The sequence below is a fragment of the Dermacentor andersoni genome, chromosome 9 (assembly GCF_023375885.2).
Source record: "Dermacentor andersoni chromosome 9, qqDerAnde1_hic_scaffold, whole genome shotgun sequence".
Taxonomy (NCBI): domain Eukaryota; kingdom Metazoa; phylum Arthropoda; class Arachnida; order Ixodida; family Ixodidae; genus Dermacentor; species Dermacentor andersoni.
Window position 1 is genome coordinate 105055201 of NC_092822.1, and position 22119 is coordinate 105077319.

Consider the following 22119-nt stretch of genomic DNA (forward strand, 5'->3'; position numbering starts at 1 on the left):
CCTGACCTCCACCACATCACTTATGCCGACGACATCACCCTCTGGTGTTCGTCTGGTTCTTCCGGTCACGTACAGGACACCCTGCAACATGGCCTCGATCTCATCAACTCTTTTCTCTCCACTGCTGGCCTGTCTCCTGCTCCGGAGAAATCCGAGCTAGTCCTTAACTACTCATACCAGCACTCCCACAGCGCCCTAATCTCCCTCCATCTTTCTGGCTCTCCCATTCCTATCGTCCCCCAATGCAAAGTTCTTGGCTTCCCGTTCCATGCAGCCAAGAATGTGCAAGCCCTCTACCACGCTGTCAGGACCTGCCACTCGGTAACTCACCTCCTGCGGCACGTGATCACTCGGCGCTCAGGCCTTCACGAGGCTCATGCGTGCCGAGTTGCCCTTGCACTCACCCTCAACAAGTTCCTGTACTTTGTACCTTACGTTTCCTTCACCCACGCTCAACTTAACACCCTCAAAACTGCCCTCGTGGGCCTCTACAAAGCAGCTTTCAACCTCCCTATCACCACCTCTGCTGCTAAGCTCTTTCCACAGGCCTCTTCCATCCTCTCCCTTCTCTCTCTCCACCGTGACTCCTAGCTTGCCCGGCTTTCTCTTACCCATCAGGGTCAGTGGTTATTGGCCCCGGCAGGTATCTCTCCCATTCCTGTTTCCACGTCTACCTCTCCAAAATCCACCCCAGCTCCCAATCTTCGCATCCTCCCCCTATGCCGGCCGTCGTCACATGGCCGCGCAGCACCATTTCCCCATCTTTACTACCTAAGGAGTAGTCTACACGGATGCCTCTTTCATAGCTCCTCGATGTTCCTGCGGCTACACTACCATCCCCACCTCCCAGCACCTGAAACCCACTCCAGTGGGCCGTACCTGCACCCTCCAGATGCACTCTCTCTTGAGGTGCTTGCCATTGTACATGCCCTACAATCATTTCCCTCACTTCCCTCACTCCCAGAGTACACGATATACACCGATTCCTAAGCCACCATCCACCACACACAGAACTGCACCCTACCCTATTCACTCCAACAGGAAGTTGAACAAGTGGTCTCCGCTCTGCAACCTTCCACCGTTTTCCTCCGCTGGGTCCCTGAGCTCTTCCATGATGCTTTTATCCAGGCGCCGTTGATTCCTTGTTCCATGCCCTCAGAGAATTGCGGGGGAATCTCCCTGTGCCACATCATCAAGGAAGTTTACCTCCAGCTCCGTCCCGACAAGCACGAAAAAATGCACGGAAATGCATAAAAAAATACACGGTTTTCAATGCAACTGGAACCGGCAAATGAAAATAGTTCATTACATCAGGAATTTTGTTACATCAGGGTTCATTATATCGAGGTTTGACTGTATTCTGCTATCCTGACGGAAGGTCGCCGAGAATTAAAAATTACCAGAGGGCACTACGTGAACGGCGTTCACTGTACCTTGATGGGCGTTGTTCATGGTGGCTGCTGTGAATATTTTTCGTTCCTTGTGTGCGAATACGTTTAATTAGCTGAATTTATAAATTTATGTAATCAATGAGATGTCGGTGGAAAAATTGTGGATGAAGTTGACAAATGACCAACAACAGCATTTAAAACAACCTAGGATTCCTGAAGACTTTCTTTAACTAGAAAGGAAGATCATGAAATAAAGATAACGCAGGAAAAAATACTGTGACTGTGATAACGTTTCTGCACAGCAAAGATTGCATTGATCTTTGCACAAACCTCGTCAAACAGTGACGCTCGAAACAAGCGGCAGCACTTTTTTCTTGCCGCGTCGGCAGCCTTTGGTACGCATCATTGGTCCCTATCACACGCGAAGTAGCGCTATCTTGTAGCGGTTCGATTTCTGAACCAATACAAGACCGTGACTCAGTTTTGCATGTTAGTAATATGCACACTGCAGGGATGATGACATTTACATCTTGAGACCACATATGTTACTGGTGTGGGGACAAGTTGTCAAGTGGATAAAAATCAAATTCACAAGCTTTTTCTTGTTCTATATTTGTGTGTGTGTGTGTGTAGGGGGGGGGGGGGGGGAGGACCACTCAAGACCTGGGTTGCTAAATGAAATTATCGATCATTTCTGACGTGTTACACATCCCTTGCATTGGCACCTTATTGAATAAGTAAGGTAATAAATGCCAGTTTATTAAAATTAAATGTTGGATGCTTGCTCACAATGAAAAAAAAAAAAGAAACACTCGACTAGCATAACACGAGCCTACGAACATAGAGTAGGTGCTGTTCACAAAAAGCCCTCGGTTCTTTATTTCTTGGCCACATTTAGTTGCACATCCGGTATGTAATTTTATGGTGCTTTCTGAGAAACCTGTATGGGTTTCCTTGTAGCTTCGTGCTACAGTCATGTGGACGACTTTTCCCTGTCCTGAATTTTGCTCGTCTTGCGGGCTTTCGCAAACCTGATCTGCCGTAATCTAACAGTGTTCTGCAAAGTCAAATAAGGAACACTTTCTTTGTATGCCTGCCTCTATTTCACTCATACTGACCTTTACCAAGCTTCTCCAAAATGCATGTTCACTGCTCCAAAACGGACAATTCATGCTCCAGACCTGCTGCAAAGTGCAGAATTTCCTGCTCCAAAGCTTCCTTGGGCCGCTTCTATCCTGCATTAGGAACAGTCAGGCTTGACTTTGACAAGCGACGGCTATGCAGTGCCAACACTTCAGCATGCACCTTGATAAACTTTCTAGCTTAAATGTGACAATCATTGTCAGAGTTTATCTCCTCGGCATGAACTCCAAAGCAGAGCAGCAGCAGCAAAAGCAGTTCCCTAGTAATGGCTGCCTTTGTGTAAACTTGATATTGTCAAGGGACGACAAAGAGAAGGGAAGGACTGTCGGCATGAAATTACGACGGTACAAAATGCCGTCGTGGAAGACGAACTGCTGTAATGATGAATCAGTCGGTGCAGATTCAACTCTCTCAATACAGTCCACAAAGTGGCGTCATGGAATTGATCATTGGCCACCCACAAAGGTTGGGAGATAAAACGCAGAGGAGAGCGCCTGTGTCCTCAACGTCGGGCATGTTTATGGGGTATCGGGACAAGCAGTTGGCTTGTCTAATGTGTGGATTCCCAGATTTCGGTGAGCGGGAATATCGGTGTATGGATTCCCAGATTTGTGGATCATTGAATAGGAATACTACTACAGCCACAAAGCCCATCTTCCAAACCTTCTTATGAGGTCTTTTATGGACGAAAGCCAACAGCGAGCATGATGGCCGGTGACAATACAAAAGGACATGTCATCGAAGTAGGGACAGAATTTCGCAGCCACCAAGACAAAGGGCACCTGGTATATGCAATAGCACAGTCATGACCGCAATAGACTTGCACCAAGATAGCACAGATTTCGTGGCCACTTGCATCAGTGAGCACCTGTGTAGGGGCCGAAGCATCGAAGTCACCAATGATAGGTGGTGTGGTAAGTAAGGTCATGCGATGAGAGAAGGCGGCAGCTTGGGAAGAGCCCCATAAAAAAGGCACACCTTTCTTGAGGAGGCCTGTAAGACGCCATGCTATGGTGGCAAAATGTTTAACCATGTGGCAGAAGAACAAAGGCCTATAAAGCTCTGGACACCTTTTGCCGAGTGTGGCACAGAAAATTCTTTGACGGCATGAATTTTTCCCAGATCGGGTTGGATTCCAGAAGCATCACCAACATGTCCAAGTGCAGCTATCTTATGGGAGCCAAAATGGCATTTTTTCGTGTTGAGCTACAGGCTAGCCTTGCTATAAACACCAAGAGTGGCTGAGAGGCATTCAAGGTGTGCACCGAATGTGTACGAGAACACCAACGTCATCCAGGTAGCAAAGACAAGTCAACCAATGAAGCCCTTGAAGTAAAGAGTGCATCATGCGCTCAAGCATGGCCAGTGCATTACCTAAGCCAAAGGGCATAGATTGATTGAGACCTTAAATTGATTAAGTCCATCTGGTGTTATAAAGGTTGTCATTTAACAATCGAGATCATCCACAGCAATTTGCCAATACCTGGACCAAGGTCAATGGACAAGAAGTACTGGGCATCAAGAGACAATCAAGGACATCGTTTGTACGAGGCAGTGACAGACGTCTCTTTGTAGTGCACTTGAGGCGGCGATAGTGAACGCAGAATCTCCACATGTCGTCTTTGTTTTTGACTAACATGACAGGTAACGCCCAGGGACTTGATGATGGCTAAATTATGTCTTTTGCTAGCATCTTGTTGACTTCTGCTTTTATGACTTGGCGCTCCGAGGCTAAAACTCGGTAGGGTCATCGATGTTTGGCTGAGCATCACCAGTATGGATATGTTTGACAAGGGATGTCTAGCCCAAGGAACGGTCATTTAAGTTGAAAATATCTCTATAAGAAAGCAATCATTTACAGACAGACAGCTTCAGCTTCATCAGGAAAGAGCTCTGCAGCAATAGTTTTTGCAGTGTTGTCAGAACAACTGGTAAGCTTAAAAAGCTCACAGGAGCCGTCAACGACAGAAGTCTCAAATAATCGATCTGCTAAAGCACTGATTGTAGCCAGGAATATTCCCTGTGGCAGTACTTGCTTTGAGAGGCCAGAATTTACCTTGGTAAGGCACATATGTTGTCATTAACAGTCAGTATGGTATGAGGGACGGTGACGCGCGTGAGAACAGCAGCGATTGGAGCAGCAATATAATTACCATCCAAAACTGACAGCGAAAGCGACAGTACAATGTACATCAGGAGCTGTGGTGGGACATAAGCAAAATCAGTAGGACTTAGGCAGAGCTCAGGAGAACCAGAAAGGAGAGGCAGTTCAAGGCAGACAGTACTTGCAGAATAATCAATGAGCATAGAATGATCAGAGAGAAAGTCTGTGCCAAGTATCAGGTCATGGTAACAGTGGGTAAGCATGGTGAAAAGGATGACAGTATGGCGACCAGCAGTGTCCGCGCGGGAAGTACACATTCACACCACACCAACCGTGCTGCCGTCGGCGATGCGTACAACTTGAGTGATAACAGGTGTGATAATTTTTTTTAGGTGGCAGCGAAAGTAGAAGCCCATAATGGAGATGTGGGCCCTGGTATCAGCAAGTGCTTTGACAGGTGTGCATCTAGAAGGTGGTGCATTGTTCATAGCATCAGTGGAGGATGTTGCGGCAAATCGGACATTGCAGCTCCACCTCTAGGTGCCGGATCGTCTAATTTTCCGGCGGCTCGGTCATGGGTACGTCAGCAAAGTAGAGCAGCGAAGTTGGGGTGGACGTTGCTGACGATGCTGTGGCGAGGGCACAAGCGATCGTAATGACAGTCAGCGGTAAAGGTGTCAGAAGCGGCGCGGAAGCGGTGGGGTAAGGCACTTCGGGATAAAATGGAGGGATTACAAAAGGCGTTTTGGAAGACATTACCAAGTCAGCTCCAGCAGAAACAGATCGGCTTGTCGTCAGGTGTACTTGATTCAGATAGATTCAATAACGGGAAGCAAAGGGCGGGCTACAGTAGGGCATAGTCACAGATGTAGTCGTACTGGCTTCAGAGCGATCAAGAGAGCAGACAATGGGGAGGTACAACTTGGCAACTTTCTAGAGCAACTTCCTGGCAAACCATGAAATGGTTTACTGATATTCTTGCATCAGAGTTGTCCCAGGGCATCTGCTAGGATGAGGCAGGAAACAAAAGCTTGGAATCCGCGACACACAATACAAGTCACATTGTTGCATGTGGCCTGTAGGCTGTGTTGGTGGATGCAGGAGGATGTCACAGCAGTATTCAGAATCCGTGAAAACTTAAAACTGATGGGGGACCTGGCAGTTTTTCCCTAGCTCAAAGCGGGCGGCATTATTTTGTGATGGTGTCGGCAGTAGTGATGTGGATAAAAACTAGAAGTCTGAAAGTGTCATCCACAATGCATTTGATTATACGTCCTACTTTGTCACTCTTCCACAGACATGTCGATATTAGGACAAAAGGTCAGGGCATCCTAGATGTAGAAGTATGACTCAGTAGCTGTCTGGGCACATGTAGCAAGCTCCTTCTTGGCAGCTATCAACGATATGAATTGCCAAAAAGTCAGACAGGATCTGTTTGAACAGCTCACACCTAGTGAGTTCCTTCTCATGGGTTTGGAACCAAGCATGCAGTGGGGGTTTGGTCCAAGTAGAAAATGACATTAGCTGGCATTATGGTCAGGTCCCGCACTTGCTGACTTGTTCAAACATGCTCAGCCATCCTGCTACGTCAATACCGTTCAAGACCAGAGGATCTACCGGGGTCATCCAGATGTGAAACGCCAACATACTGGGTAGACAACATGTTGTTCCCAGAAGGCATGGTCACTAGCTGGATGTGAGGTCTGCTGTAGAGCTCTGTTGTGAAGTCTGGTATTTCACACTTCCACCAAATGTTACACACATTAAAATTTACAAGATGTATTTACAAAGATACAGAATGTTAGTGGAGATAGAAGAGAGCCCAGCCAGGCTGTGTTGACTTTTTGTTCTCATTCTCTCCACTCACCATAACCACGTGGTGACACCTTTCTACCTTTGCAGAATGTAAGCAGCTCACAGCACGACATTAGAACACCACGCCCAGTAAAGCACTACCACAACAAACAGCTTGTACAGCCAGTGTGGAATGCATCGATACGGCACGCATGCAATCTAGCCCAGCTGTTGTGCTGGTTAGGCCTTATTGTGGCTGCAGTGACTCTTCAATTGCTAGGTATGGTTGCCAACATCACTTAGCCATTTCTTGGTGATATCTTGCCTGCACTCGCATAAATGTCGTAACAGTCTGAAGCTATTAGTCGGAGCCTGGCACTCTGTGAGAACCATCTATACTCCAAGTGCTCAATTTGGAACGACCATATTATAGTCCTGTGCAATGCATAGGTCAGCAGCATAAACAGATACTCGCTCATTCACATATGCACTAACATTTGTCGGCGCTTACTCTCACTTTTACTCATGCGCATCATCACTCACTCACCTCCACAGTTACTTCCTTTCACACTTACCAGCACCTGTTCACTCTCATACCCTCATCAATTCCCCATCACTGGCACCTACTCACATATGCACTTAGGTTCATTGGCACTCATGTAACTCAAGTTTACTGTCACCAATTTTTGTTGGCACTTGTGTTAAGTGGTACTCGCTCCTGTTTAATACCCATGGCCACTCAAACTCATCGCCCTCCCATCCATACTCACGTACGCTCACTCCCTTCGTCACACACTAACATTCTATTCCACACTTGCACCATGATTGTGGAGCGAATATGAGTCAGTGGGCCTCTTCGATTATCTATCCCTGAAAGTCCAGTACTGCCTGAGGTGGGGCGTTCAGTCAATGGTCATTGCGTATGTGGCATCTCTGGCAGTCCTGGATAGCCTGGATAGAGTGCAATAGGACATATCAAATAGAGCATGTTGCTTTGTGCTCTACTCACACTGAACTGTAAATTAGATGGACCTTCACCATCATAGAGAAGTCAAAGTACTCGGCTGGGTGCGTTAGCAAGTTTTAACATTTGGGCCAGGATAACTTGAATCTACTTTAATCTGTTTTGATTCCAAATCCACCATTAGCCCTCTGTAATAGGTCAGAATAGTTTGGGCCCAGCTCATATGGGTGGGGCCCAAGCCATTTCGACCTATCACACAGGGCTAATGGCAGATTTGGAATAAAACCAAATTGGAATAGTTTTATGTTGTCCCAGACCTGAACTCTGAAGGAAGCCAGTCAGGATTCTTCATCTACCAGAGTAGCATACATCACAAGGTATTTAGTTCCACCAGATGAAAGTGACACCCCTGTATTTAGAAGAAATTCAGTGCAATACTATTAATGGCAACTTCTCATTCAATGACTGTTCATGCACCATGCCATTTTGAACAGTTATGTGCTGTACGAGATCCGTACGTTTATTTACTGAGCATTTGCGCAGTAAAATTTTAGTTGGAAGTCAACGCTTGTGTTCTCTGCTCTTTTGTCATTCACATAATTTTAGAGCGCAGCTCTTAAGAACCCGTTCCTGCAGTGCGCGGAAGCGTTATCCCTTGTAACCAAGTGAATGAGCACAGTGAAAGATGAAAGTGAATGCGGAGCACAGTGGCCGATAAAGGACTGCCATAGCGAAGAGAGTGCGAGGAGGAAACCGGAGGAGTAGGAGGGTGCAGCGAAAGCACGAGAAGAAAAGCATAGTGCCGCACAAAATGGGTTTTGTGGCGGCAATGCCTATGACATGTTGCCAGAGTAGCGTGCGTCGTCTGTATGGAACAAAGTGTTGCATGAGTGGAGGTCTGTTTGCAGCGGCTGCTGTGAATTGCGCCCACGCATCACCCACATGCTGCTTCTCGTGGTCTCCCTATTTGTGAGGCAATCGCACTACACTTCGCTCCGTTAGCAACATGCTCCACAATACAGATTGACCACACCAGCCACTATATCGCGAAATGAAAACACGTATAGAGCTGCACTCAAATTTACGATTAGGGAGTACCGTAATCGTTGAAATTTTTTCACAGTACTAGTACCCATCACCGTGAATACGAGGTTGGTCCTAAAGGTTTGTGCAGTAAATAAAAAAGAGTTGTTTCACAAGCTTTCAGATACGTTACTGTGGTCATCTTCAAAATACTCACTATTATACAGTTAGTGACCGATTTTTCGTACATGCCTGATAATTTGGGCTCTTTCGTGGCTACGCCACATGCCCCATAGAGCCATTGTGTAATGACTTCTGAAATTTTGAACAAAGAAACTCGTCATCATCAAGTTTTCTGGGCTTTTTGCTGTGACTGCAGCTCCAAAAAGGGCAATAATGGAAGCCATCACCACAGCCATGTTGACTATCTCGCTACCTCGAACCAGCACTCACAGATTCACTGGCAGCCATAGTAGTCGTTTTGGGCTATCGTTAGGCCTAGCTGCTTGGATGTTTTCTATCAAGCTTTCTGCTGTTCGATGCAGTATTTTTCATTTAAAGGATTCCCTGTTGTCGGCAGTGGCATGGACTCCACTTTCATAATCCTCGTTGAAGCGCAGAAAGCACGGCAAAGGTCTCAAATGTTGCATGATGCAGTTTTCTGAAAGTCAGCTTCACTGCATTAGAGAAGTGTTACGGGGTCAAGCATATGCAATGTATTGCGGTGAAAAAAATAGTTAGCATCAAGGAAGTCCACGATATGTGTGTAGATGATCACACATATGTTCAAGGATTTTGCAGGGTACAGTGGTTATGAGATGGGGCAGCAATTTAATGGGGAGTGTTCGTTACCTGATTTGTGGACTGGGACGACCTTTTCGTGTTTCCAATCTGGAGGCAGCAAGCCTGTTGAAACTGACTGTGAAAATAGTAGACAGAGATATGCTGCACAAATATGTTTAGTGTTTTTTAGAAGTTTTGACGTAATGTCCACACCAGCTGACGATGAAAGTTTGATATTGTCTATTAGGGATGAAATGCCAGATGGAAAAAATGTAATAGGTGGCATGGTACATTCAAAGTTCGCATGGGGAATAGAAAATGGCAGTTCAGTTTCTTGAGTAAAAACTGATGTAAAGGCGGTGTTAAACATATGAGCACATTCAGCGTCAGTTAGAGTCACCTGGCTCATTCGACACGGTAATAGTGCGCGAGTCCTGTGGGCTTAAGACTTGCCAGAATTTTTTCTCATTGTTCTTAAGCATGTCCGGCATATCAGAATGAAATAATGAGCATTTGGCGTGATGTATAGCTTTCCGATAGGCAGTTTCAGCGGCTTTGTATTTGTTCCATGCATCAGGGGTGTTAGGGCACTTAGCTGCGCGGAAGAGGTGTTTTTATTTTTCCTGTTTTTTTAACAGTCTAGGTCAAAACGGGTTTAATTACGATGTCAGCATGAATGACTTTATGGTCACTGATTTCGGGAAGATACGCTATGGATGATACGCCCTCGGGATTACTTGTGAAGACGAGGCCTAGAAAATTTTGGCAGTTACCGGTGACACTGGTTGGTTCTGTGAGCACTTGGGATAAGTTAAGGTTGAGGCATACCTCAAGGAACTAGTTCGATTCCCTTGATGTAGCCGCTGGTTCAGGCCGACTTAACCAATCAATATTAAGAAAATTAAAGTCTCCAAATAGAATTACATGCATGTTGGGGTGTTCGGTTGTCTTTTTACTTAGGATGTTATTCAGCTGGAAAGAGAAGTCTGAAGCACTATGAGGGGGCCATAGCAAATGCCTATTAAAACTGAATGAGTTGCAGCATGGCATTTAAGCCATAGGATTTCAAGATCGGACACAATGTTAACAGATGTACAGGATATATCTTTGTTTACAGTGACAAGTACTCCTTTCCCCTCGTGCCCCTGCGTTCGTTTCGGAACAGTTGAAAATTTGGTAGGTTGGCGAGCACCTCACTGTCTGTTACGTCTTCTGTAAGTCATGTTTCCGTTAATATTAGAAGGTTGCTGCAAAAAGACACAACCAGATTAGAAATAATGTCATGTTTTGGGATGAAGCTCCGTATGTGAGTAAAGATAGAGGAAAGCAACAAGTTTGATCGTGGCGCGAGCCAAGCGCAGGGAGACACATGTTGATGAAGGGGCAATTGCTACAATATTTTCTTAACCGATGCTGTGGAATGGCCAAACACGTATCGTTTGGTACCAGTTGTGTAATGTCTTGAAGCGCAGAGAATAATACGTGGATTTCGATTTGGCAAAAGCGATAAGGTATTCCCGAGCAAATCTAATGGGCTGAGGGAAATCTTCGCCGATGCTGAAATTTTCGAGATAAACTGCTCGTCAGTGAAATAATCAGATTTTTATTGCCAGAAATAGCTTTATATATGCAACACCAAGTGACTTAAATTACGAGTGAAATGCAAAATTTGTACTCAACTACAATGCTGCTTAGTCAAAGTGAAGTTTTGTGAATGAGCCCTGCAATCGTGCTTCACTTCCAAAGCTGCATAGGCTCTCGTTTACTCACTCGGCACAGTGTTTTATGACTGAGTCACAAGATCGTGTCTCAGCCTGCAAGGGCTGTGCTTGCATGAAAAAAAGAGCATTTTTTACATTACAAAAGAATAATTCTGTGCTTTTACATGACGAAACCACCTTATGATTATTAGGCACACCATAGCGAAACACTCCAGATTAATTTCCACCTCCTGGCGTTCTTTAACTCTTTCCGTTCCACGCCCATTGGGCATCGCTAGCCCACTAACTATAATTTGAAACACCCGTTTCGAGACTTTCTGCGCCGCTCATGGACACACTGCGCTATCGGACATGAAGGAGGATAACTATTCTCTTGTTTCCTAAGCAGTTTGCCCTTTTCCCCCCAGGCAGTGATTTTTGTACGTGCTCAAAAGTTTTCGTGCTCGTCAAAGTAAAAAGTAAAAATGGCCGCCCGCTATCAAAGATTTGAAATGCCGCTTTCGAGACTTTCTGCGCCGTTCATGGACACTCTACGCTGTAGGACGGGAAGGAGGCGAACTATATTTTTCTTTTCTAAGCAGTTTGCTTTTCCCCACCAAGCGTTAATTTTTAGCACACTCCGAAGCTTGGTGATCGTCAAAGCAGAAAGCAAAAATGGCCGCCTTCGGGAGCGGCGTGTACACTTTGAAAGATTGCAGATCTCGCAATTTTGCTGCGTTTGTGGCTGACTGTATCAATGGATTGAGCAGCAGCGAGTCTGAGGATGCTACCTCTTCGTCGGACTTTGACTCTGAGACCGACAATGACTCAAGCCAGCTCGGAAAATTGACGGCCGCAGCCTGGCACGCCAAACTCTAGTGCTTGTACTTAAATTTTTGTAGTAGAATACCTGTTCAATGAAAGATTTTGATTTTTTTCAGAGATAGTGCCAATTAGACTGCAGTACATTTTGTATATATTATAATTTTTGTTACATTTTTTTTTAGTAGATACAAGCATGTCTTTACAAAATTTGTTCAATTCTATCCCACAATCTTGATTTCAAACGAGAAGAAAGGGAGTTAACCGAGGAGCACAGTTTTCATTTATCATATCATGAGAAGCCAACAAACAAAGGCGCCAAGGACAACGTAGGGAAAATTACTTGTACTTTAAATGGTAAATTAATGACAATGAAAGTGGATGAAAAAACTACTTGCCGCAGGTGGGGAACGATCCCATATCTTCACATTATGCGTGCGATGCTGTACCGATTGAGCTCAATTGCAGCAAGTTGTTTTTCATCAATTTTCATTGCCATTAATTTATCATTTCTTTAATTCAATTAGTAAGTACAAGCAATCTTGATTTTGGCAATTTATATCTTTCTTGTGACGTATTGTGAGGTATTGCATAAAATGCTGAGTGCAGTAGTTCCTTCAGAAAAAAAAATCTGGCCTAACCTACAAAACACACCTATTTTCCCCATGGTAGGGAAAGAGTTAATGTGCGTTGAAATATAAGTGTACATGGATATTTTTGCATTTCGACATCATGGAAATGCGGCCACCACACCCAGAGCTAAATCAGCGACCTCGAGCCTAGCAGCACAATGCTGTAGCCACCGGGCTTCCACATCCGGAGGTTGTATGGAAGATATTTTAAATATACTGTGGGTGCAAACTGTGTAGTGCATCATCATCGTCTGTATATACTCATCCTCATAGTTATCATCATTGTTTTGTCTTGTTGGTACTAGCTTACTGGCTCGCGCGATTGCATTGAAATAAAAGGGATCTGCCTTCGTACCGGGCGTTGTCCTATAAGTGGTGGAGGTGCAGGGTCTATGTTCGCATCCTAACGCTGACATTTACTACACAAACTCTAGAAAAAAATACATAAAGTAATAGAAGAGTGCCATGCTATGCAAACAAGCAGTCAGAGCGCAAGGAAATGCATGAAATTCTATTCTAGCCAGAGCATAGCAGACGACAAAGGCGAGTCCCCCGTCTGACGTCACCGAAGCTCCGTTCGGAGTGCCACGGTCGTTCGCACATGAGGCTAATACACTTGCTTTGTGGCCACATGAAGAATTGGTTATTTGAAAATTTAATTAGCATTGTAATAATGTCCTTTAAGTACAAGACCTTTTTCATTTACACCGTGGTTGTTATATGGGATGGTCTAGCTGCGTGCCTAAGCACAAGCGAAAACCGATTGCATGCCAGTATTGCATTACTCCAGCAGTCGGAGCACTGTGGCGAAGCCTCCATGGCAACATGAAAGCTTTGCTGCGTTGCTTGTAATGTGCGAGTTGAGGTTTGGCACACTTGATGTGGACGCATTCAGTTGCGAGATGCACTGCCTGATGAATACTTTGCAACAAGTTGGGAAAAAACTTGCCAGGAAATTTTGTCATGTGGGAACATATTAACGGGCAAAAAAAAATAACAAACTGGCAGTTCTCTTTGCCATGCATAAGCAAGGTGCTATTTTGTCTAAATAGCTCTTGTCAAGTTTCTGGTAAAAATTTCGTGCGACGGGAGCTCTGTAAGAAAACCCTTGTCTCTGGTTAGCTTGGCAGTTATCATTTTCACGCATCCTGCCTTCTGATTTGTGCATGCATTCTGTCATAAATTGTGAGCTGCACTGTCTAATACTCCCAAGACTAATCCTGTTTGCATATGCAAATACCGTAGAAAGTGAAAGGGAGGATGGTCACCGTGAAAACCTAATTGGTGAAGCACCATACGCATAATATGAAAGATGTTCATTTAGCTCTAGCCGGCAGCAAGTTGCCTTTTTGTCTGCTTTTAATTCCGCTCTTCTTCTTATTTGAGCAATTCAATTAAATGTAGCAATTAATTTTCTCCCATGCTTTCTTCGGCTTCATTGTCTGTCTTTGTATGGTTGTGACTAACAGGCAAAAACCCTGCAAAACCCATGTCGATGCTAACGTATTTAGCATTGGAACAGTGTAGCAACCCACTGTATTGCCAAAGGTGAAATAGGTCATGTATGAGGCGAGTATGCATCCGGGCTCCTCTCTGAGCTTTTCTGGACACACTGCACCATCTAGTAGCGGCACTGCAAGGAAAGTCTGAGCATGTGCATGTATGAAGATATATTCAGGCAAGATTGCCTGTGATATGTGATATGGGAGAATAATTTTAAAGCCGTTTTTGTTGAAGAACAAAAACCAAGTTGGCATCAAAGAGGTTAATTGAACAGTGGCACTTACCCATTATCGCATAGCCAATGACTCAAGTTGTACTCACGGTTGGCTTCAAACCTGGTTCCCTCAGCACAGCTGCCCGATGCTCTGCCCAGTAGAGCAGACACTACCACCCTGTGACCTAAGTTGACAGGAAAGGGGTTAGGCACAGGTAAATAGATGGGTAGATTGGCACAAAGTGCACGTAGTATACTAAGAATGCTAATCGCATTAACATCAAGCCCCTAAGATACTCTTATTAATGTGATTAGCATATTTAGGATACTGCATGCATTTGCAGCGGGCTATTCATCTTTGTCTCTAATCTTTTTTCCTACCAACTTTGATCACTGGGTAGTCCATGGTCTAATGGGTAGAACATCGGGCTACTGTGCTGAGGGAACATGGTTTGAAACCAACTATCGGACGAACTTAGGTTACAAATTCTTTAACAAATCCTTTAAAATTTCTCCAGTGCTGAGCTCTATCGAACCTCCATCATATATACTTAGGCAATCTTGTATGAACATATTTCCACACGTGGACTTCACTGAGGCGGCACTAGATGCTTCAGCGTGTAAACTGCGAGAAAGCGAGAGAGGAGCCTGGCTGTATACACACCTCATTCATGATGCATTTCGATGTTGTCGACATCGTGTGTCGCTACGTTGCTTCAATGGTAATTGCATTAACATCAACATTCATAGTGGTATAAGCTCTGTCAAAAATTTTGTTTCTCACTGGAAGTCTCAAATTTGGCACTCTTGGTGCGTATGAGGATTCGTTGACCAGTTGCCTGCATCTAAGCTCGCATACTATATGAAGGAGTTAAAAGGGAGTAATCTGCCTCCTTTACCAGGAGTGGCTCTGGCTAACGCTCCCAGGGCTAATCCTGTACACACACCCAAAAAGCCAAGAAAGTGGCTGGGAGGATGGCCACCGCAGTAGCTTAATTAGTGAAGCACAGCATGCATAACAGACAATATGAATTTGGTTCTCACTTGCGACAAAATCTCTTTTTGTTCACTTTCGTTTCCATTTTGCATTCTATTTTCCCTGTGCTTTTTCTGGCTTCATTGTCCATTTTCTTCAAGTAGTTGTAACTAAGAAAAAGAATCAAGCCCGTAAGGTTCTTGTATTCTTCTCGCTCAGCATCCATAAAGTCGCACACACACAATGGTAAAGAAGTAACCAATGTATTTCTTGTGGGGGCCTGTTTCTGTCAGAAAAAAAAAACTGCTATTTCTACCTGCCGTGGTTGCTTAGTGGCTATGGTGTTGGGCTGCTAAGCATGAAGTAGTGGAATCGAATCCCGGCCCCGGCGGCCGCATTTCGGTGGTGGCGAAATGTGAAGACACCTGTGTACTTAGATTTAGGTGCACGTTAAAGAACCCCAGGTGGTCTAAATTTCTGGAGTCCCCCACTACAGCACGCCTCATAATCAGAAAGTGATTTTGGCGCGTAAAACCCCATAATTTAATTTTAACTGCTTTTTCTGTAGTGAGACACTTTTTATGCTTTGTCTAATGTTGCTCTGCTTGTTTTTCTTTTTTTTTTTTTACAATAGCCCGCAGGGCAAGAAGTTTCGCTCACGGAATGAGTTGGCGGCCTATCTGGAGCAGGTGAACAGCCCGCTTTTGGTGTCGGACTTTGACTTCACTGTCAAAGGGGAGCAATCCAGGGCCAAGTCAGCTGGGCTGCCTCCACCACCATCAGCACGGAAGCCGGTGACACCATCCCCAACCAAGCGAGAGAAAAAAGTGGGATCGGACAAGAAGCCGCAGTCTGAGAAAAAGCCACAGTCCGACAAGAAGCCGCAGTCTGACAAGAAGCCGCAGCCTGACAAGAAGCAGCAGCCTGACAAGAAGCAGCAGTCTGACAAGAAGCAGCAGTCTGACAAGAAGCCGCAGTCTGACAAGAAGCCACCTGCCGAGAAGAAGACTCCAGTGGAAAAGAAGAAGGCGCAGTCAACAAAGAAGGCTGCCCCCGAAAAGAAGGTGTCTTCTTCTGGGTCCAAGCCGGTGTCATCACCAGCGCCACGAACAGGTCGTAAGTTGATGGTCAGACTCAATTTCACTTCACCAAAAAAGCGAATCCTCAAAAACTACTCTGAGAATAAGGTTGAAAGTGGGGACGCAGGGGGCGGTACAGATGAGGGTTCGGAAAGCCCACTTCCAGCCAAGGGCGAGGACCAAATACCACCGGCAGCAGCGGACAACAAGAAGCAGATGGAGGAGGGACTGAGCACCCCCGACGTGGATGCCAGTACTGTTTCAGAAGGAGACAGCACGCCCAAAAGCGAGCCTGTCACAAAGAAAAACAAGGAGAATGCTGTAGACAAGGTTTCATCAAAAAAGAAAAAGAAGAAGGAAAAGGAAGAGGCCCCGGTGAAAAAGCCTGACAAAAGCTTGCCCGTGAAAAAGGAAGCTCCGCAGAAGCCTGAAGGCCGTGTAAGGAAACGAAAAATAGTAGAGGTGGAGGACATGCTTTTCAAGGAATTTGACCGACTTGAACGAAAGCCAGTAGTGAAGCCTAAAACGGCACCTGAGGAGAAGAAGAAGGCCGAGTCTAAGGACAAGTTAGAAGATGACGTGGCTGCCATCAAAGCGGCTGAGGCCAAGGTTGTTCCACCACCTGACGAGCCCAAGAAAGAGCAGGCAAAAGAAAAGCATGAGGGAAAGAAGATCAAGAAACGAGACGACAAATCTACTAAGACCAAAGCAGAGCCAGAATTGAAGGCTGAAGCCAAGCAGCAGTCTGAAACCCAGCCGAAGTCTGAATCCCAGCCAAAGGCCAAAGTGCAAGCTGCAAAGGCCAAAGCTCATCAAAAGGCCAAAGCTCAGCCAAAGGACAAAGTCGATTCCAAGCCTGAAGGCCAGCATGATGCCGAACCAAAATCAAAGGTAAAAGCAAAGCCTGTGTCAGAGCCACAGTCCAAGTTGGAAAGCCAAGCTAAGTCTGAAGACCAGTCTGAAGCTCACTCTGAGGCTGGAGCTGATTCTAAAGCGCAGGCTTCACCTGAGACCCAACACAAGTCCGAAGCTCAGCCCGAGCCTGATGTGCAGCCTGAATTTGATGATCAGCCCGAGTCCAACGTTCAGCCTGAGTCTGAAGAACAGGCCAGGTCTGAAGCCCTTCATGACTCTAAAGCTCTATCAGAGATCAGAGCTGAGCAGGAGCCTGAAGCCAAGCCTAAAGCCAAGCCTGAAGCCAAGCCTGAAGCCAAGCCTGAAGCCCAGCCAGATCCCAAAGCTCAGTCAAAGTCTGAGACCCCCGGTGAGGCACAACCTAAGGCCACGACCCGCCCCAAGGCCGAGACGAGAGCCCAGTCAGAGGGCAAATCTGAAGTCAAGCCTAAGGAGAAACAAAAAATGAAGCGCCTGAGGGAGGAAGATGTCTTTAACCGCATAGGAAAGCGATCCAGAAAGGACAGTGAACAAAAAAAGGAGGTGGATGAAAGTCCCAAAGCAGTGCCTGAAAACAATGCTGAGACAGCAGAGGATAAGCACGACACACTGTTAGAATCGGATGAGGCTACCCCAAAACCAGCTGACACTCAGGAGAAAACAGCTACGCCCAAGAAAGGTAGGAAAGAGCGCGAAAAGGAGAAGGTCGTGGAAAAAGACGAAACTGAAGTAAAGCCGGTGAGGGAAAGAAGTAAACGACAAGCAGAACGGCAGTCAAGGAAACACGCCGATGTCGAGAAGGCACTGTCTCCAGACACGAAGGACGACACTGAACGACAATCCAGGAGAGCTACCAAGGCAGAAAAACCATTGTCGCCAGACGCAAAACGTGACACTGAACGGCAGTCCAGAAAGGGCAACAAGACAGAGAAAGCACTGTCTCCAGGCACAAAGCACGATTCTGAACGGCAATCCAGAAGGGGCACCAAGACGGACAAGACACGGTCTCCAGATGTGAAGCACAACGAAAAGAGCGTCAAAGGCGACGGCGCACTGTTCAGCACAGATGCAGAGCCGCAATTCCCGACGGAGAAGCAAATCAGAGAAGCCGCACTTGCGAAGCTAGCAGCAAAGAGTGAGAAACCAGTGGATCCATACGAAATTCCACTGCCACCACCATCTGACATTCCGTCTGTACCTGACGAGGATGACGAGGATGACATGGCCATCGACGAGGTTCCCACATTAGAGTTAACACAACGAGAGCTCAAGCTTTACGAAATGAGCCCACACCTGATCGAACACAGTTACACCAAGATCCCGGATGACGAAGAAGCAGATGATGAGGATAAGCAGCAGACGCCATCACCTCCTCGCAAGAGGGGCCGATCGTTAGCATTGGAAAATGAAGCCGAGCTTGACGAGCCAGGGAAGTCGCCACCGCCACGACGCCGGCAGCGGCGCAAGAAGGGAGTCGGCGAGAGTACCACACAGCATGAGGCAAAAGGGGATAAATCAGCACCCCTCATTATGGGGCAGAGCTGAGCAGTGTGAAGGGCTGGCACGCACACATGTGTGCCTCGCACTTTTTTAGTGTTGCCTTGGCTCTTTTACATAGAGCTTCAATGCGTATTTATCGAAGACAGAGATGTTGCGAGGAAGGTCCACTCCCTCCTGTTGGGACGCTGCCTTTGGAACAGGCAGGAAACTACAGCCTGCGTACGTGTTTATTCTTTGGCCTCAGTGACCTCTGTCTGTGAAGTGGTGAGCAAATGCGGAAAAAGGGGGCGAGGATTGGTTATTTTTGTTTTTGTTTCTCAACTGCTTGCCCGAGGTTCTTGTGATGGCCATTATATTGCATCGATGCTAAAAGCATTGTTCAATTGGTTGGTTAGAATGGGTCTACTTGTTTGTTTTTCTATTTGGGACTTTTTTTTTTGCACTTGTGCATTGTCATTGTTAGGTTGTATCATGCATGGTGCATAGGTGCTGCATTATTTTGTTGGTCTGACCATTAACATTGATGTACTCTGATGAGGCCTGGTGTGAAGTCATGGCCCAGTGTTCATTGTGTCAGAAATTTTCAGGAGTGGGCTACGCACTGTTTAATTACATTGAGTGGGACGGGCCCAGTGCAAAACGTTTTAATGCACGAGGCATGTTACAGTAGTGAGGCATCACAGCGAACATTACAATTCCATTATGTGCATGATGTAAACAGTCTGAGTCTTTTGTGAAGTCAGCATAGGCCATGAGGTGGCACGTTTTATGGGCCCTGGTCTACGTGTTTTAATGAGTCTAATGGATCATTACACCAACAGAACACTGGCAATTCATAGAATGATGCGTGTAGTTGGAATTTTAGACTTTCAGTTTTGCTGCAAGAATGAGTGATGCGGCATCACCTGTTCTGTGCTGGGACATATATAGAAACACGGCATAGCAAGAGCTCTTGGGGCAGCCGTGAAATTTGATGATCACAGCTTCTGGCCCATTCGGGCTTTGTGAACTACAGTTAGATGACTTCACACATGTATTTTGATCTTGTTTTGTGCATGAACTGTATGAGAAAGTGAAAACCTTTTCGTTGCACGTCAATGAGTTGTGGTTGTTAACAGTGAGTTATGCTCAGTTGCAGCGATGAAATGTTTCTGGCTGTTCTTTGAACACCTTCCATGAACGTGTATTTGCAAGCTATAAGTTTACTAGAACTGGCTGCAGTGCTGCTCTTCATGTAGTGCAGTCTTAGCCTTGCCTTATTGATTTACCTGTGGGGAATAAAATGGTGAGAAAGTAGCTATCATCCACAATTGGTTGCTCATTGGCGCATGTGTTTAATACAAAACTTCAAAAGGTAGTATTGTGCTGTTGTGCACTGTTTGAGCACAATAGTTTATTTTTTAATAAATCAGTGCGCCCACATGACTCCCCCCCCCCCAAAAAAAAAGAGAGAAAAGGCCCACTGCAACATTGGAAAAAGGAGAACATCATTGTACAAAGTTGTACATAGCATGGCTGTTTTTGAATTGAGTCAGTGCTTGTTGTCCTGTAGCACTTTGCTTTCACACCTCTTATTATTTTTTCTTTTCTTCCCTAAAATCATAACATTGCCCCATACACAACACCCCATCACGGTTCAAACTTCTTTGTACAGTTATAGCATTTATGTCAGACGGCCTTGGCTACTCTCATCAGATCATCATGTCAGCAAACTCTGTTGCTCAGAAGCACTACAATGAAACGCACTGCGACATTTCTGCAGAAATATGCTTTGCCTTCCTCTTTTCAACTCGAGCACATATATATCAATAAAAAAACAAAAAAAACACTACCCTGATTGCTTTTCACTTTTACAGAAAGGTACTGTCACGTTCATTAGAGCTGCAACACGTGAGCTATGGCTGGAGTGACACTGTCAACAAAAAAGGCGGGGTTATTTCGCCATTCCAGCAATGTGTTTACCCCATGCTTTTCGCCGTCTGCTTTCCTCGCAGAGCAATAATACACTGGCCCGCCAAGCAGGGTGGACATCCTTAGTCCTTCGTGCAACATGCTTGATCACGCTGCATCGGTGCCATAGCTTCGTAACTGTTCTCGTTCTTTTTCTGTGATAGAGCTATAGCTGCTCGGGGGCCACTGTATTAACGCTGTATTAATGGAAAGCAGGGGGTATGCGCACTGCTAGAATGGTGAAACCCCTGCCACACTTCTCTCAAAAGTGTCGCTCCGGTGACCGCTCAAGCGTCGCAGCTCATATTGAACCCGACAGAACATCTGTGCGGTGTTGCGTCTGCTTGGCAGTGTTACTACGTTTGCACAAGACAGCCTCTTAGTGTCGATGCTGACAAAAAATTTGGGCACTGCGCTGACCGTCACAACTAACCGCAGAGTCAAGAGTGAAAGCCACTAGGTCAACAGCGCCGTGTTCATATGCATATGCAGGGTGGACAAGGTCCCTGGGAAAAAGACTTGGCTGTGATGATTCTCTTTTGTGCGTGTGCTCATGTAACACACAGGTTTGCCTTTGAAACAACCTTATGTGAAGGATGCAATGCTCACAGTAAATGTTCTGAAAATATATGTGATATTGTCATTTGTGCGATCAGACATACACCTTAGTAGTATTTTGCGCATTGTATCCGTCGAAACAAAAGCAGTCCTCACAATTTTGAGAAGTGGCATCACAGGGTTTGTGTGTGTGTGTGCTTTTGAGAATGCCCTTCTCATTTCTGCATAGCTTGAACTCGCTGCGTACCACATTTGCATCGAGTGAAGGTGGTGCCAAACATCGTGTGAGAGAAAAAGAAAAATCATCATAATCAGCTATTTTCTAGGAGGTTCCCTCATCAAATGAATAATTTCCTGAGAGGGTGCAGACAACAGACTGTGCACTGTGTTTTCGTGGCTCCTTAATCGTGTAACTCCGCTGTAAAATTGCTACACCTGGCACTCCAGCTCCCCCTGCTCCTCTCTCGGTATAATTCCACTGTAGTATTTCATGAGCCATCATTGTTCAGTACAATAAAGAACTCATTATCATGCTGTCCACAAGCAGTTGTTGTCGTTTTTGGTATACTTGATGCTTGGAAATGGGGCTTAGAAATATTGCATTAAAATTGGGGAAGCACAGCTGCTCAAGACTGAACACATGGCTTTACAGACAATCTAGCGTATAAAAGATTGTCTTATGCTTAGTTTTGTTAGCTGCTATGTGGATGGAAATAGATGCATGCGTTCCAATGGAAGTGAATTTTAATCCTGTAAAAATTAATATGTGTTCTATAAAAAAAAATGGTAAAAGCAGTTATTCAGCAAGGCTAAAGCAACACCATCCTCCCAGGTGTTGAAAATGTCACCTATGTGGAATTCTGAGGTTTCATGAGAAAATGACACAAACTTAGGGCAGCATTGGTGCCACTACTGAAAATGTGGTGCCAGCTCCCATGATGTAACATATTGCGGTTAAATTTGGACAATCAACCACTGATAATAAAAGAAATTTGTTACATTGTATAATCAACCAACAATATTAAAGAATTTTGTTACATTGTTTTATTTTTAAGATGTAGTTCTGCCGATTGTATTCTGCAAAGCTCG

At 45.4% G+C, this 22119-nt stretch overlaps 1 protein-coding gene across 3 annotated transcripts in view; it reads left to right on the forward strand.

Annotated features, from left to right (window-relative positions):
- LOC126527907 (uncharacterized) overlaps nt 1-22119 on the forward strand; it is a 96484-nt gene that overhangs the window by 38353 nt on the left and 36012 nt on the right. For 2 of the 3 annotated variants that reach the window (XM_072284271.1, XM_072284272.1), the window contains exon 4: nt 15684-21573. In XM_072284271.1, coding sequence (XP_072140372.1) covers nt 15684-18567 — 2884 coding nt within the window. In that variant the 3' untranslated portion in view covers nt 18568-21573. Of the gene's footprint in view, nt 1-15683; nt 21574-22119 lie in introns of those variants that run through there. The other variant, XM_072284273.1, reaches the window with a different exon arrangement.